Raw genomic sequence first — 17,436 nt, 5'->3', positions numbered from 1 at the left:
CCTGGTTATTTTCTGTGCTACTGCAGATGGAAACAGTGTCTTCAGACAACTGCCAGTAAGAATGCCAAAGCCTTTCATGAATTCTTAACTACTGCTTTGACTAGCCCCTTTTTGCTGACCCCATATGCTACTTTGTAAAATGAAAAACTGTATGTGAAAAGTATATGGCTAGATATTGAGTGTCCGTGGCAAGGTCTTGGCAGCATCCTTGAGGAGAGGCCAGGGGATGCCCTCTGCCAGACACAGACAGTGCCAACAGACCCACTGCAGGGCACAGCTAAGCCCAGCAGCCATTTGGGCAGAACCTATGAGAAAACTTATATATAAGAAAGAGCAAAAAGTAGTAGATGGAGAGAGAAAAAGGGAACAAAGAATAAGAAAACAGCAGAGGGAAGATCAATGGCAAAGAGAAACCACTAGGTACAGACTATTCCCCTTGCACCACAGGGCGGGTGGTGGTCACAAGGGAATCTGGAGTGAAGCTGAGCCTGGGAAAGTGGGGAGGAAAGGTGGTGTTGTAACACGTCTTTTTGTTTCCACTACCTGAATTAACAATTTATTTTAATAAGCAATAATTGAAGTTAATTTTCCCCAAGCAGAGTCTGTTTTGCCCGTGACAGCAAGCGGTAAGCAATGACCATATCCTTAACTCATCAGCTCTCCTTCCTGTTCTTCCCTTTTTCTCCCCTGTGCCACTGAAAAAGAAGGGAGCAAGCGTCTGACAAGCAGCTTGGCTGTTAGCCACCATGGCAGCCAAGGAAGAAAGAAAAACCTACTCCCCTCAAAAATGTACCCTTTTAGGGTGAACTTTTCATGCAGAAGTATTAAACAAACTGTTTCCTGAATATTTTTACAGCTCATACAATTTCTCTTTTGGAACATAGCAGGTGCACCTTCAAAAAGCATAGTATTTTCCCAAATACACATGATAACAGCAGCATTGAGCGCACCCTCAGCAAGTTTGTTGAGGACACCAAGCTGGGTGGCGCAGTTGATATGCCAGAGGGACAGAAGGCCATCCGGAAGGACCTGGACAAGCTGAGAGGTAAGCCCAGGTGAACCTCATGAGATTCAAGTGCAAAGTCCTGCACCTAGGCCAGGGCAACTGCCGGTATCAATACAGGCTGTGAGAAGACATGCTAGAGAGCAGCCCTGTGGGAAAAGACCTGGGGTACTGGTGGACGAAAAGCTAGACGTGAGCCACCAATGCACAACTGCAGCCCCGAAGGCCAATCGCATCCTGGGCCGCATCAAAAGAAGTGTGGCCAGCAGGTCGAGAGAGGTGATTCTGCCCCGTTGCCTGGAGAGATGGGGGAAGCCCCATGCCTAGAGACATTCAAGGTCAGGTTTGATGGGGTTCTGGCAACCTGAACTAGTTAGAGATGTCCCTGCTTATTGCAGGGGGTGTTGGACTAGATGATCTTTATAGGAACCTTCAACCCAACACATTCTATGATAAGAAGAGCGTATTAAGAAAATAAAAGTTATTTTCAGTAATGCTTGGAATTCTTTCAATAGCCCTGAACACAGCAATCTTTGGGAACATAGCATGTGTACCTCCCAAAAGCATAGTATTTCCCCCAGCACATATGGTAAGAACAGTATATTAAGAAAATAAAAGGTTATTTTCAGTAGTGTTTAAAATTCTTTCAATAGCCCTGAACATAGCAATCAAGAGGCCACACATGCTGTGATCCCAGTTGCCATACTTAACTTCAGTGTCAATTTTCAAGAGATAGGAAACTAAGAATTACAGAAACACAGAATGGTAGGAGTTGGAAGGGACCTCTGGAGATCATCTAGTCCAATTCCCCTGCCAAAGCAAGTTTGCCTACAGCAGGTCATACAGGAACATGTCCAGACGGGTTTTGAATACCTCCAGAGAAGGAGACTCCACAAGCTCCCTGGTGAGCCTGTTCCAGTGCTCTGCCACCCTCAAAGTAAAGAAGTTCCTCCTCATGTTTAACTTCCTGTGTTCCAGATTGTTTCCAAATTCTGGTCCATTATTCAGAAATCTTTATTTTGTCACAAATTTTGTTGAAATCACATGCACATTGTTAAACTGGATAATAAAATGATATTTAAAATAATTTAAACAGAATTTACTTGGATTTTTTCTACTTCTTCAATAACAGCCAACAACGACAAAGCTACAGGACAGCTGTAAAACATTCATGTAGCAAAATGTCACACGTTGCCAGCTACCTTCTGATGTCCTCCAGTCTATGATGGATTAACGAAACAATGAAATCTATCCAAATTCCCTCACATTTTTCTGCTATGTTTACACATTATCATTGTTCCTAGAAGATACAGCAACAAGAATAAGCTTGTGTAGCTAAACTAACAGATTATTTATTTGTATAGCTTATACTTCTGCCTCTTGTGAGTCACTGTGCTTAGCAGCCTGAGTGATCAACTCTCCCATTTCTATATCAAGGGAAAGATAGCTGCTGCTGGAAATACTCCCCAAAGAGCTCAGCATCATGACTGCATGAAAAAAAATAATAAGTTGCTGCAGGATATTCCAACATTTTATCCTGCGTAGATGCTGCTTTTTTATTGGCTCGGAGGGTAAGTAATATTACAAAAATACGCAATACCACCCTATTTTTGTTAGATACATTGCACACAAAACAAATTTTCTTTTGCTTTACAGAGTATTCTTTTCAAGGTCTGAATAGTCTTAAGAGTTACATAGGTTAGGAAAAAAAAAAAGCAAGATATAGGTATTTCTGGAGACAGTTGCTTCTAATTGACTGACAGTGAAGTAACTGCCTAATTAGTTACCGGCAAGGTGCACAGCAATTCAAGCACTCTGCTAAGTTACCACACTTCCACATGTAGAAGCAGCAGCGCATAATTTGGGACTCTGCTATCAGTCAGGTGCCAGCTAGGCATACGTGGATGCCAGTGCTTAAATACTCAGTACTGAATGATTCAGTACCACAGCTGCAGCAGGTTGACCTTGACCAGTAGCTAGAACCCCACCCAGTCCCTCTCTCATCCCCCCTTCTCAACAGGGGGGTGGGAAGAAATAAAATGAGAAAGGTCATCAAGACAAGTATAGGGACATCACTTAGTAATTACCATCACAGGCAAAACAGACTTGGGGAAAATTTATTTATTGGAAATTAAAAGAATTTGAATGAGAAAAAGAAAAATTAAAGCACCTCCCCTCCCCACCCCACCTTTTCCCAGGCTCAACTTCCCTCTCAATTCCTCTACTTCTCTCCCCCATCCCTAGGTGGCACAAGCTGGATGGGGAATGGGTGTTACAGTCAGTACAATTTCTCCCTACAGCTCCTTCCTCCTCACACTTTTCCCCCGCTCCATTGCATGTTCTCCATACACAATTCCTTCAGGAAATATCCAGCTGCTCCAATGGGGCGGCGGTGTGGGGTCTTCCACAGGCTGCAGTGTGAATATCTGCTCCAGAGTGGTCTCTTCCATGAGCTGTAGGGGAATACCTGCTCCACTGTGGTCCTCTCCATGTACCGCAGGGAAATACCTGCTCTGATACCTGGAGCACTGCCTCCTCCTCTTCCTTCTCTGACCTTGTTGTCCACCCTGCTGTTTCTCACTTCCCTGCCTGCCCAGTATTTTTACACTTTCTTAAATATGCTTTCTCAGAGGCACCACAAACCTTACCAACGTGTTCCACTTTGGCCTGCTGTGGGTCTGTTGCAGAGCTGGCTGTGCCTGGCACAGGGCCACCCCTGACCTCTTCTCATAGATGCCAGCCCTGCAGCCTTCCCCAGCTGTTAAAACCTTGCCATGTAAACCCAATACACAGGGGTATCAGGTCTGGAAGCGTCAGACCTGGATATTTTGGGAGTACTTCAGAGATGGCCTGCAGATACTGGAAGAAAAGTAAGAAGCTTTCTTAACTGAAGATAAGATCACCCAAACATCTTCAGTGGCAGGATCTTTTTTCCAGTATGAATTAGCACTTAGTTTGGATATGCTCAGTGCAAAAAAATGCTTCTAGTGATCTGGAAAATAAAGCTCACTCCCTCCTCTCAACTTAAGTCGAAGAATCATTGCCATAGTAAAGGAACAAGACTGTGTTTTATTATTTAGATCATTCATTTTGAAGACAACTACTGTAAATACAAAGCACCTGCCTAAATAGAAAATGAACCTAAAGTATTTGTATTTCGGTCATTATCTGCTTCACGTGATTTGAATCAAAAAGATTTCCACTTTGAGGATCCATCAAAGCAATGTACAAATTTGAGCTTCCTACTCTGCTACTGCCACTTCATTTGGCAATTGTAACAGGAATTACAAATAGCAAAAAATAAGAAGAGTTGCATGAAAATTAAAAAGACACTACTACTAAGAAAAGAATCATGGTACAGCTTTAACAAGTCTCCAGACTGAAAAAGTATACTAAGTTAGACACAGAATAATGTATTTTCTAAAATAATCCAATAAAAAAAAAAATCACAATTCCCTATTGTAAGCATTCAATATATCCAAGCTTTCTTCAGGAAAAGGACAGAAGCGAGGGGTAGGCAGAATAATAATACGTAGTCCCTGATAACAGCTAATTGAAAGAACTTTTCATGAGTCCTTGCATCCAGAACACAATGCAAATAAAAACCAGCAGGCTGACTTTTTCCACCTTGATCTTATTTGCTCATGTTGCTACCACTACAGTGGAAAGCTAAGATCGCTCAAAATTGATATGTTCGTGGGAAACAGGAAGCGCAATACAACTTCCCTGGTAGATAAGATAAGATGGCTTGAAACCTTTTCCCAGCTACAGTCTTGTTTCAGTACTTACTCTCATTTCAGTAGCTCTAAACTTCGCAGCAAGACTAGTATGTTTAACATCTGCTAAGCACTACAGCAAATGTGGCAGCACAAGTTCTGAGAATCTACAGTATCTTACACAGTATACAAGTTTTATAGTAAACTGTGTATGCTGAGCAACTGTTTTAGACTCAGATGTTTTGCTGAAGATGCACAACTCTAAACTTGCTGTTTAGCCTCATTATAAGAAAAATCCAAACGATATTAAAAAAAGAGATTTAAATACCTCCATCTCTATCTACTTTCAAGCTTTTCTTGGACAAAAAATGGATTTTCAAATAGATGAGGGTGGCAGCAGAACTTTCTTCCTGTCCCTGCCCTGTTCACCCTCTGCCTTCCCTTTCATTCCTCAAAGATTTATTTGGGCTTAGTGAGGACCAGAACCTGTCTTTGGGGACTTGACTCCCTTATGGACATTCTAAACTAGCTATTTTTTTATAACCAGCTGTTGAAGTAAGCAACAGGCTGTAATGCTGGTATCAGGAAAGTGGTATCAGTGCAAGTGCTTCAACTTGGCCAATTATAAGTCTCTAAAATCTGTAATTCATCCATAGCAGAGGTATGTCAAAGCACAACTGATATCTTCTCAAGATTTAATCTGCACAAGGTATTCACTAAACCCAGGCATGAACCAGAATAAAGGCAGGAATTCCACAATTTCTTAATGCTTCTGCTGTCAAAGAGAAAGGATACTTAAAATTTAATCCAGAATAGGAATGGTTAGCAAGGTAAACCCATGTCAGAGTTCCCCCCACCAGGAAAAAGGATGTGCTTTCATTCTGACCAATGTATGTTGTGTTTTTTTTTTTCCAAAACCTAATTCTGCAGTTGTATCTTTCTTTTAACTTTAGTATGGTACGTGACATACAGGTAAATTTTCCCCTTTGGTCTGCAGTATTAATGCAGGATTAAGATGGATCCTTGTATCTGTAAAAGACAAAAGCTGCTTTGGCCACTGCTTTCAGTTGCACATTATAGTCACAACCCTTCCTGAAAACTGATGGCAACACAAATGAAGTTCAAAGTCCAAAACACTCTTGTGATTACATTGTTATCAGTTTTGGATAGCAATATTCCTTGAGGCAAAGAAATTATTTCCTTTTAGAAAATAATAGTGAGACAGACTTTTTCTTTTTCTAGCTTTACTCTCAATTAAGAAAGTTGCACTGATCTATAGTGATTAAAATGAAGTATGGAAATTTCCTCCCAAATTAATCTTCTCTTTCTGTCATTCTAACCAGTCTGCATGTAAAGAATCAAAGTGTCCAAGGACCGACAGACTGAATGACCTTTGCCCTCTGAAATTCCAGTATCATTCTCTTTGCTCAGGAGGCTTCTTTCCTTAACAGCCATTTCTTCAACAAAACTTTGAATCACTGTTACCTGTGACAGCCACAGCCAAGCTGGTTTAGATTCATTATTCTAAAGCTGAGAAATTCCAATGCCACTTACTTAACACAGGCACACAGGCATATTTACCTGCTAACACACAATATGAAAAATATTTCTAGAAATAATGTGTTTGGATTTCTGGGTTTTTTTGTTCCTGTTTGTTTGGGTTTGGTTTTGTTTTGGTTTTTTTTTTTTTTTTTTTTAGTTCTCCTATATACACTTTCCTTCAAACACCAGAAAAAATGTTATCTTTAAATTTTAAGTTGATACAATGCTAATTTTCCTTCAACTTTATTTTAATCACATAGAATAATTTTTTATTCTATGTACCGATTACTACTCTTGAAAGACAAAACAAGTATTTGACACAGTCACATTTTTTTAAGGGAGTAAGACATAATAAGGTAATAAATAACAGCAAAACACAAATAAGCAGATATAGAAGTTTACCTTGCTGAGTATTCTGTTCTTGAGTTCGATTCACAGTGAGGTCTAGAGGGCTATCCTGTTCTTCCTGAAGGGAGTTTTCCGTTTGGTTCATTTGGATACTTTTACATATCAGACTTGGTTCAAACGATGAACCATTTCTGTTCTCTTGAATTTTGCTACTTTTTGAAATGTACTCAATTGCAAACTGACGGATCATTTTTTTCATTAATTCCTGAGCAACTAGGGGAATGTTAGGATCACAGTTCTGAGGAAGATCTAGGAATAAAAAAAACAACAAACAAACACGGGCAACAGATGTATTAAAAACCAAACTTAATTACTTTAAATAAATACTTCCTATAAGCACAATAAATGTGTGTAACAAGCAGACGTGTAACGAACACACTAATTCAGATGTCTAGTAAGTTTTTCTTATGACCATTCCTAACTGGAGGTTACTTGGAAAAACATGTTTAGCACACATCAGCAATTTTTACCTTGTTCCACTGTCATAGCATGCAAGTAAAACTGTATGGGTAGATAAATAATGCAAGTATAGGAGTCAGAATCTGTATTTATTCTTGATAAATAAGTTGAATTTTCATTTGCAGACTGTTCATTTTTGGTTTTGAAAACAAAAGAGTTTTGAATCAAACCAGTGACAGTTAAATAAAGCTAGGAATTAATATATAAAGAAGTTATTTTCAAAGAACAACTATAACTAAAGTAATTCATTTTAAGTGCAGCTATGTAAATTAATCCTTTTTATAACAGAACAGTTAGGAGTTTTGAGAAGCTGATCTTAAAAAAAAAAAGAGAGAAAAACTTTGTGTCACATATTAGATTATAATCCCCATTGTAGATTCGGGATCACAATGTCAAAACTGATATGATGCTACTTGAAATGTCCCACACAAATTGTAGTAATACAAGCAATTGGATTTTATAATAAAGTCGTAAATTTTTATTGTAAAATCTTACAGGATTTTCAAGATATTTCCAAAGTGCTACCAATGAAAACATTTGGGAGAAATGCTTTATTTCCTATTCTAAACTGTATTTACCCTATTTTTTGTTTGTGCATGTAAGAGTCCTGTGGAAAGAAGTGTTTCATTTTAAACACACAGAAATAATAAAAGGATCAAACATGAGATACCTATGACTTTTTTAATGTCATCTGTCAGCTAGAAATAAGTTAAAACTCTTATTAACAAGCATAGCTGAAACTGTGTTTGTGAGTCACTGAAAAAGAATCCTAATATATAGTAGATCAACAAAAAGATCAACAAAATCAAGATATGTAACTTAGCATAAACAATAATGTAATTAAACTCAAAGTAAGCTGTGCTACCCATCAATGAAATACTGCATTGATGACTGCAATACTTCATTTCACAAGCAAGCACAATTGCCTATACTCAGCGATCTATGTTCTTCCTTAAAGGGGTAGTAGTAGTACTCATTTCACTGTCCCACTCTTCCTTCTCTTCTTCAACTCTAGACACACAAAACAAAAATATCCTTTTCAATATTTTCACCCCTGCCCATCCTTGAATTCACAGATAATGACTGAAGCAGATTTTATCAAGAAGGGACAGGAATTTAAAGATTTAAAGTAAGTGTGAGTGTGATACGGAAGAATTAGCTTTTAGGTCAGCCTTAATTGCCTGAAAGAAGGCAATGGACATGGTGGCAGTTACTGTAATACTTAAGTTAGTCTGAAACAGGCAGGACAGAAAAAATTGAGTTTTGTTTTCATGGAAGGGGAGAAACTGAAAGGACTGGATTGGGTAGATGTTTGCATGCAAAGTGTGAATTTCCTAATAGGTAGTCTGGAGGATCACACAGGGTATTTGCTCAAGTATTTTATGCCAATGAAGCTTTATCCATCTACAAGCAAGAGTGATCACTGAGCCAGATCAAAGAATGCTGCTCAAGTTCAGGATGAATGCATAGAAGATTCTTTTTTTGGATTGTTTCAGGTTTATTCAAAACATGCTCCACTTTGAGAATTCATTTTCACCAACAGAGTATTGCAAGGAATTACAAACGTGCATATACAATCTGCTAAAGCATAAAAGGGGGCAACTGACTGTTCAGATGCTTCTTGTCAATACCTCCCGGTTGGCCTTTCAGTAATGCTTTATGAGACAAGGTGAAGCTCCAACATTTTCAAAGACTGAGTATATGCTAGACATTCTTGGCTTCAACATTCCTTAACCAAGGCACGACAAAACAAGTCTGCTTATGGTTGAAGCTCTATCTTCTGACAATCTTTCAACCAGATCTCTACCAAAATTTCTAAAATTGATAGGAGTTTCTAGAGGAGAGGTATAAGGTAAAATTCTAAATGATGGAGGGTACCTACAAAGAAAAAGATCTCTCCCCATCACGTAACACTCAGGCACGTGTATTCTTTGTTTATTGGTATTTTGCAATTTCTAAACAACAAATCCAATAAATGTTCAACCAGAATTTCATCATCCTACAGACACACTTACAGAGAAAGAAAAATTTTAACAAAAGATATTGAAGCAGTAATGCAACAGGTGTAAAAATGATAACGTATATGCAAAAAATAACAAAACAAGGAAAGGCAAGAGATGGAATTGAAAAACTGAATTATCTAGAAACAAAAGTAAGTGTCTTTATGACAGGGGAATCTTAGTTCTAGACAATGAAACCTATTGATCAATAGCATAGCTTAAGGAAAAAACCCACAAACACAAGCAAACAAAAGTCTGACAGCCAGTAATCAAGACACTCATACAACATGAAATATAGAAAATATCAGCAACACTGATTAGTCATCTGGTCTGAAACAAGACTGCTCATACAGAGAAATTAGTTTGTTTCATGCACCCAAGAAAAACTTCTTGGAAGATTTTTGGAGAACAGGTGATCATCAGTGCAAATGGTAAACAAAGTTATTTCACATCCTGATACGATCCATGCTTTTAAAAAGCAAACGATCACAGAGCACAGGGGACGCCTACCATTAGCTGGAAAACACAACCGCCTGGAATAAATTTCTGCTTATTAGTGACCATCCCAGCATTAATTATTATTAAACTGCAAAACAAACCTCCTTCAGAACTCCCAAGTTTCTGTTGCCTTTCTATTCTATTTTAGACTCTTCACACTGGTCATATGCAAGCATGAATTGCTTTTAGACACTTGCAAGATGTCCTGGTTTGGCTAAACCAGAACTAAATCTGTTTCAGTGCTTTAACTTCTCAGTTAAGTCTCTTCTAACTGCACTTTCTGAAACAGCAGCACGTTTTTCCAGACAGTGACTGCTTCTAGCAGTGATAAGCCCTGTTGTTTATAGTTCATACCAAGGAATGGGATGCAGAGAGGCCCTTGCTTATACTTGTTCTTATAGCAACCAAGGTCACTGCTAACTCTTGTGCTCCGTGTTGGGGTGCCAGGAGTGAAAAGGGTCACAAGCACGAAAAAGGTCACACCTGTAGGGGGGAGCAAACAGGACAGGTGACCCAAACCTGACCAACAGAGTGTTCCATCCCATATACGTCACATTCAGTATAAAGCTGAGATATCACGAGGGTCAATCTCTCTTCTTCGATGGCCGACATCTGAGGAGGACTCTGTCTGTTCTTCTGTCGTCGATCCCGATCCGTGCATCCCTGAATCCAGTGCCTGAGTCCAGCTCCTGCATCCCGTCCCTGTCTGCTGCTGAGTCCAGCCTGGGACTGCCCCAGTGCCAGCCCTGCAGTGTCGGTAGTGATGTATCATCATCAGGGTGGGGGGAGTTGGGTTCGGTATTGGTTTTGTATCTATTTGTATATATTGTATATATTTCATTATTTCCTTATTCTTATTATCTTTTCTTTTATTGTTATTGTTTCATTGAAGCGGTTTTAGTTTTCTTTTCCAAACTGTAAAGTGTCTCTCCATTATTCTCTCTCCTTTTCCCTTTTGGGAGGGGAGAGGTGTTAATAGAGAGTGTCTGTCATTTGTTAGTGGCCAGCCCAGCCTCAACTGCTGACACAAGAGAAGCCTGCTTTTCCATTAGGAGCAAAGTAATCTTTTGACCTAGTTGAAATAATGAAGGATTTTTTTTTCTTATAATATTTTTTTTAGGTTTTTTTTTTTCTCTAATAATTTCCAAATACTCCCTGTGGAAGGATAAATGCAGCAAAATTTCTCATATTCAACTGCTACAGCTACTGACAGTTTACAGATTTTAAGTTAATTTATTCTAAAAAGGTAATACTGAGGGAGAAGGAAGGTATCTCAGAGCAAGTAATCTAGAAGATGTGCTCCAAGCGTATGTCTGAAGTGATCTTGCTGCTAATGCATATTCAATCTACAGGGCTAGACCATAGTTAGTCTAAGCTTAACTGCCATAAACACAAGTACCGTCACTATCACATCTTCAGTACAGACTGTTCTATCGTGTAAGTCAATAAAACATAATTCATGTTGGAAGGACCTTGGGAGGTCTCTATAGTAAAATTGCCTGCTCAAAACAAGTCAACAATGCGATCAAACCAGGTTGCTCTGGGTTTTATCCAGTTAGGTCTTGAATATTTCCATGGGTGGAGACTGTATCAGCCTCTCTAGGTAGCCTGTTCCACTGCTTGCCTGTTCTAATTTTTCCTTCCATAAAAAACAACCTCCCATTTCAGTTTGTCTACTGTAATCTTCCATCATCCTGCTAGGCACCATTGTAAAGAGTTTGACCCTGTCTTCTCAGTAACCTCCTCAGAGGTCCTGGAAAGTTGCTCTTGATCCATTCCTATTAATGCTGCTTCACTTCCTAATGGAGAATGAAGCTGGGGATGCATAACTTGTATTACGAGGAAGAAGCAATTTAAAGTATTTTGAAGTTAGAAATAATTTCCCCCAGCTCTCCAAGTGATAGAGAACAGAAATGAGAGATATATTAGATATTCAAATGAAAGAAGAAAAAGTTAATATGGTTTCATATACTATTTTCTTCTCACACTTTTTAGGATTTGGGGGAAAAAATACTTTTTAAGGGTAAATGTAACTTTCCTATGATGTTTTATCAATAAAAGACTCTGAGTCACCACAACAGGGTACACACACCTGAAGTCTATTACATAATACCTAACTACTTGCATTCAATGGCTGAAAGTCTGTAGTATTATATAAATGTGCAATGAAAACATGTAGTGACTGGTCATTTTAAGTTCACAGTGGTATATTTTCACTATACCTGGGAAATTTGTAATTAGTCATCTAAATTTTTAGATGTAATTTACTGCATTTTGGGTTAAGAAAAGTATTAAGTCTCTGAGCTTTGTATCACTAGCATATATTTCTTAATTATTATCAGCAGATGGCACCAGATATACTTCGTATGACCTAAAAAGCTTTATTTATTAGAAGTAATGATTAAAGCTACTTACACAGTTTTAAACCTACATCTGTTTAAACTTCTATTCTTCACATAGTTGATTTAAAACAGAAGTCATCTGTATTTACTCCATGGATCACGTAAGTACTTACTTACTATTTCAAACCCAGCAGAACACACTCTAAGAATTTGGAGTAAAAAGGCAGCTCTGATGTTCCTCTAGTTTCTCTCAGATCACTGTAGGCCTCCTGATATTATTAGGATAAGAGAAGGCTAAATGACAGATTTGTATTATATAATCTGATATTTTCTGCTTGTGATCATCAAGATTACAGTTAGAATGCATGAGAAGACAGTAATAAAGATGATGTGTAATTATGACTAGTTGCAACAATTTATTTTAATTCAAAGCCGGGCATTTAGAATTAAGACTTCCTCAGTTTATGTACTGCACCACCTTGTAACTATTAAATCCACATTCTTAACTATTCTGTACATTAACACTATGTGTGATCATTGGACTGCAATGCACAATGGAACAACCGATATAACTGATAGTTCAGACTTACACATGTGTTTGGCAGGACAATGGACAAGGGAAAAAGCTCTCAAAACAGGACTCCACTATAGTATTCTATTTCTTGAAAAAACAGTATTTTTTCATTAAGAAAGTCCAAATAGCAACTTAGTTTCTCTTCTGATGCAATACCAAAAGGCAGTGGAAATCAGCAGGGAATCACCCCCCCCCCCCCCCCCCCCCCCCCCCCCCCCCCCCCCCCCGTACCTTACAATCCTGTTGTGAGTAGCAGAATTAAGAACACCTGGTTCAGCATGTTTCCTGCATTCACTCCAGCTCTCCCCTTTTCACAAAAGAGCCACATTTTCTAGAATAACCCCACCTCAACAGCCACCAAACCATCCCAGCAATATCCTTAGCTCTACCCATAAGCTTATCAAGCTCACTATCACATCACCAGCAAGTTAAAAACAAAATACAGCAATTTATTCTGAGCCATGTATCATGATTATTTAACTTGATTGATCAACAAACAGAAGGAATAAAGGCCAAGTTCACTCTAGTTTTCTGTTCTTATAAACATTCAAGATTTTTCCTTCCTCTACTCAGATGGTAGTTTTCATTACTCTATATTCAGTCATATTTCTAAGGATTTTCTTAAATGTAGCTGAAAATGACCAAGAAATTCAGAAGTTAGCTAAGAAAGTAACACTGGCAGGCATGTAGTCAACACACAAAGTAGGTTTTACTTCCTTATAAAAGCAGCTGAAATCCCACTAAACCTTCTTTCCTGATGAACTTGAAGAGGGATAGCAAGGATGTCATAGAAGTTTACTGCACAGACTGTGATAAGAGTTCTCAGTTCTTACAAAAAACCTTTCAGATTTTGAAAAGAAAAATTTGATTTCTTAAAATTATTAATAAAAAGAAGCTGCAGGTATTGGATCAAGTAGTGTGTACATCTCAAATCTACATCTCAGAAACACCTTTTTGTAGTCTGAGATTACATGCGCAAGATTACATTTCCATAGTTTGCCAAATTATACATAGACTGTCCAAGAAACATAACCAGCTTGTGATATCTATGTATCTCTGAGATATAACTAAACAAAGAACAGGAGAACTCAGAGTTAAATGCTGGTATATGGCATGGTGTAAGAAAGCCATAGTTATGACTGGAAATATTTCAGAATACAAGACAGGTACCCAGAAACAAGGAAGAACAACTTCAAAGAGCTTACAGGGTATGGAAAACATGGCACTGAAGATACTTGACAGAGTTGCCCAGAGAATCTGGAAAGATTCAAGTCATCCTGACCATTTTCTCCCTTTAATTTTGTGCCTCAATTCCTTAATTTCTACAAAAGCTTTCCAGGTTTTTATCTTCTGCTGGCAGATCTTATCCTGAAAACAGAACCTGACTCTCAACCATGAATGTATGTACAGGATTTTCTTGTGTGTGTATGTGTGTGTGTATGTATACGTTTTTGTTTAAAAGAGGCCACATTAATATTGCATGGAAAAAAATACCTCCAAGAACATACCAGGTGAATCACTAGAAACCCAAAAAATTAATAAACCATGATCAAAATGTCTGATCAAGCTCTTAAACAATTATAGTTCTGCCATGTAATGATGATCACACAGGCCACATTCTATAACATTCATAGTAAAAAGACAAACTAATATGTATTTTTAATGCACATCATGGTTTTTCCTCGCAACTGCCTCTTTAAAATACATCCATTGTGTTTTGTCAATGTTACATAAGTGGAAAAGTACCACAGTCTACTCTGCCTATAACACCAAATGGCTGAAGAGAGATGTCATACTTGAAGAAAGCATTTTCAGATATATTGTTTAATGGAAACAACCAACATTTGACGACAAAGTTACTTCAGCTTTACTGAGGTGTCTGCCGAGGATAGGCCTTTCCTGCAGACAGCTACATACCAATCCAGTCTTTCACTAACACATAGTGAAGATAGCTTCCTAATTGGAAGACTGTTACAGCCTCAAAAGAGTTTACCCATCTTGGCAGTAATTCTATCATCCGTTTAAAGGGAAAAAGGAATCATCTTTGTCTCAGATTGTACAGACAAATCCTCATCTATGAATGCCTGAAGGTCGTACACTATAGGCAATGATATAACATGGCTGCATGTTTTGAGATCTTCTGAACTAGTTTTCTGATGTCAAAGAGCCCAAAACCTAAACTCAAAAACTCATCTACAAACTAAAAAAAAAGCCATATACTAACTTGTTCTAAAATAAAAAGAATAATGAGACCAATACACACAATTCTCAAATTTGCTCACTAGTCTTAGAAGTTGTTCAGAGGCCCTAAATGAAACCGTGCTGGTAAGACAGAGCATATGATATTGAGGAGTTTGCAGTCAACACAAATAAAACAAGTGTTGCTGTCATTTTAAGGACAGCCAACCAAGAATTCTACTTTTTTTTTGACAATGAAAGGGTATCTGTTTTAGTATCAGGTATAAGAACTGTTCCTTAGCTAAAAAAATTACTTCAATTTTTTGATTTTTTTCTTAAGTTGGTAACTCATCTCAAAAAACTACAAAAATTCAGAAAGCAGGCTTGGGATTTTCCTAGTAAAACTCTTCATCTTCCTCCTACAAAGCCAAGACAATTACTTAAATACCTCATAAATTGGTTTCACATGCCCTTTGCAGATACAAACCTTTTTTTTCTTTTTCACTTCCCATAATTTAAACTTAAGAGACTTTGCTGGAACCTGAACTGAAGCAATATTCATAGAAAACTCTTCAAAGTAGCTCTTACCCAAGAATACACAAGTCCTTCACAGAATCATAGAAAAAAAAAAATAAAATCAGAAAATATTTTTGTTTCTTGGGTTGGGTTTCTTTGTTTTTGTTTTTCTCCCCCAACAGACAAAACCTTTTTATCCTAGCATTACTGATCTGCCAGATCAAAAAACCTAAGGAAGTTGCTAAAAGCCAAATGCTCTTTGTGAAAGACTTCACAGAAGTCAGTCATTCTGTAAGGTGAGGTCATGTCAAGTTTCACTTCTCCCATGATAAAAGTTCCTCTCAAGGAGTATCAAAAGACAGCATCTCCAGCAGAAGCATAAAGAAAACAAATGCTGAAAAACACTGTACATCAAGACCAAGAAAAGGTCTGAGAAAGTAGAAATTTGAAGGAATTAAAATACCTGCTTAGGGAGATGCCGCACAACTGGGCCTGTGAAGAAAATATAAGAATTTCAAAAGTAACGAGGTAGCAACTTCACCGGACATTTTATTTCAAATGGAAGATAGTTGGTTTTAAAGATAGCTGAGGAACAAAGATGAACTCAAAATGCTGTTGTATTTCATATAAAGTTCTTTAAAGCCCTAAGCAAAACATAGGCTGAACAGACAGATGCCCTATACAGAAAAAGATTCACCCACCTCAGGTTCAAGGCCATAGCAATCTCTTCCTGCCACAGCAAGGTAAAGGAGAGAAAACTTGGTGTTTTTTTGTCCCACTTATGTGAAAGAAGAGAATGTGTCTGACTAATACTTTGTTAGAGCAAGAGAGCGCTGTCACCCTAGTCATACTCATATACTCTGACATCCAGGTACACCTACTAAACCCAAGAAAATCTTGTGAAAGTTGTAGTTACTGAGTAGAGCTGCATTCCCATTCCTTACACAGAAACTTAAGGAAGAAAATAAGTATTTTTGCTGCTTTTGACAGTGACTAGCTGAGTAACTCACATGAACCAAGCTGACTTTTCAGTCACTCATGTACTGCCATATCTTGCTGAATGCCAAAGAACAAGGCTAGTCAAAGAATTAGTGAGTTATTAAATACTATATTTTGACAAGAAGTTTCAACTTCTGACTTGGATGTATTTGAAGTAGCAACTTTTGTGCGAGAAGATCCCAAATCCCATTTTGTAATCCATAAGACACATTCAATCACTTAAAACAGTCTTCCTGCTGAAAACCAGAAGTGAAAGTTTAGGAAAAGAAAATGTTTAAATGCTTAAAATTCTAGAGAATGACACCTGAAGTTGCCATGAAAACAAAAGTAGCAGCTCATTGTAAAAAAGACAACAAAATATAATGAATAGGGAACTCAAGAGAGTAACACACAATGCAATAGGATTAATGGCAAGTAGGAAAAGCAGTGCTTCATTCATAGTGATTCAGATAAGTAAAGAAAAAGATTAAGGAAAACCAAAGGAATAAAGAAGAGAAACAACATTCAGTAGATAAATAAAAACTACTTAAGAATCAAAGTCAACCATGAATTATTTGATTCCTCTAGCTTTTTGTCATATCCCTTAATACAAAAGGCATGCTTTTATTACCTTTCTTTCGAAAGAGTGCATTTAGATAGTTTTCTGCTTGGCATTCAATCTTATCAGTGTTGGACTGGCCCTGAGATGACAGTTCCTCTGTAGGCGTTGACTGTGAAGAACCGATAACTGATGCACGATCCTAGAAGACATATGAAGATTATAACATCTTTCAGAAATTAATTCTACTGGTAGTACAATATACAATTAAATTACTGAGCTATTGACTAAAAAGTACCACTAAGAAGATATTTACTAATAAGCCAAACCACCTTGCTCCCTCTCATAGCTACAAAATGAAGTATTAACCTATCCGCAAAATTCAATTCTCTGATTCTTACTTTCATATCAAAAATTGGGTGTTGAGGAGTCATGCTTGATATCATGTGCATACTTACACTGACTGTTTCTTTGTGTAAGTTACAAAAGGAACATTTCTCATCCATAGACCAGTCAGTCAGCTCTTCTGGCTCACAGTCTTAAAAGAAGAAAAAAGCTAGATGATTTAAACAAGTAAAAATGGATTTTAAGATCAAAACACATCCCACAATTCTCTTAAATAAATTCCACCATAATCTAATACGCATTTATTGGTACAACGTA

General features: G+C 37.8%; 1 protein-coding gene across 2 annotated transcripts in view; it reads right to left on the bottom strand.

The window, feature by feature from the left end:
- LCORL (ligand dependent nuclear receptor corepressor like) overlaps nt 1-17,436 on the bottom strand; it is a 90,442-nt gene that overhangs the window by 36,144 nt on the left and 36,862 nt on the right. For both annotated transcript variants that reach the window (XM_086464078.1, XM_086464079.1), the window contains exons 3-5: nt 17,232-17,311; nt 16,846-16,975; nt 6,664-6,918 (exon numbers count right to left, since the gene is read on the bottom strand). In XM_086464078.1, the coding sequence (XP_086320204.1) occupies nt 6,664-6,918; nt 16,846-16,975; nt 17,232-17,311 (465 nt within the window). The remainder of the gene's footprint in view (nt 1-6,663; nt 6,919-16,845; nt 16,976-17,231; nt 17,312-17,436) is intronic.

Source organism: Leptosomus discolor, chromosome 4, assembly GCF_034619465.1.
Source record: "Leptosomus discolor isolate bLepDis1 chromosome 4, bLepDis1.hap2, whole genome shotgun sequence".
Classification (NCBI taxonomy): Eukaryota; Metazoa; Chordata; class Aves; order Leptosomiformes; family Leptosomidae; genus Leptosomus; species Leptosomus discolor.
Note: the sequence above shows the minus strand (reverse complement) of the source record. Positions and strands in the feature narration are given on the sequence as shown.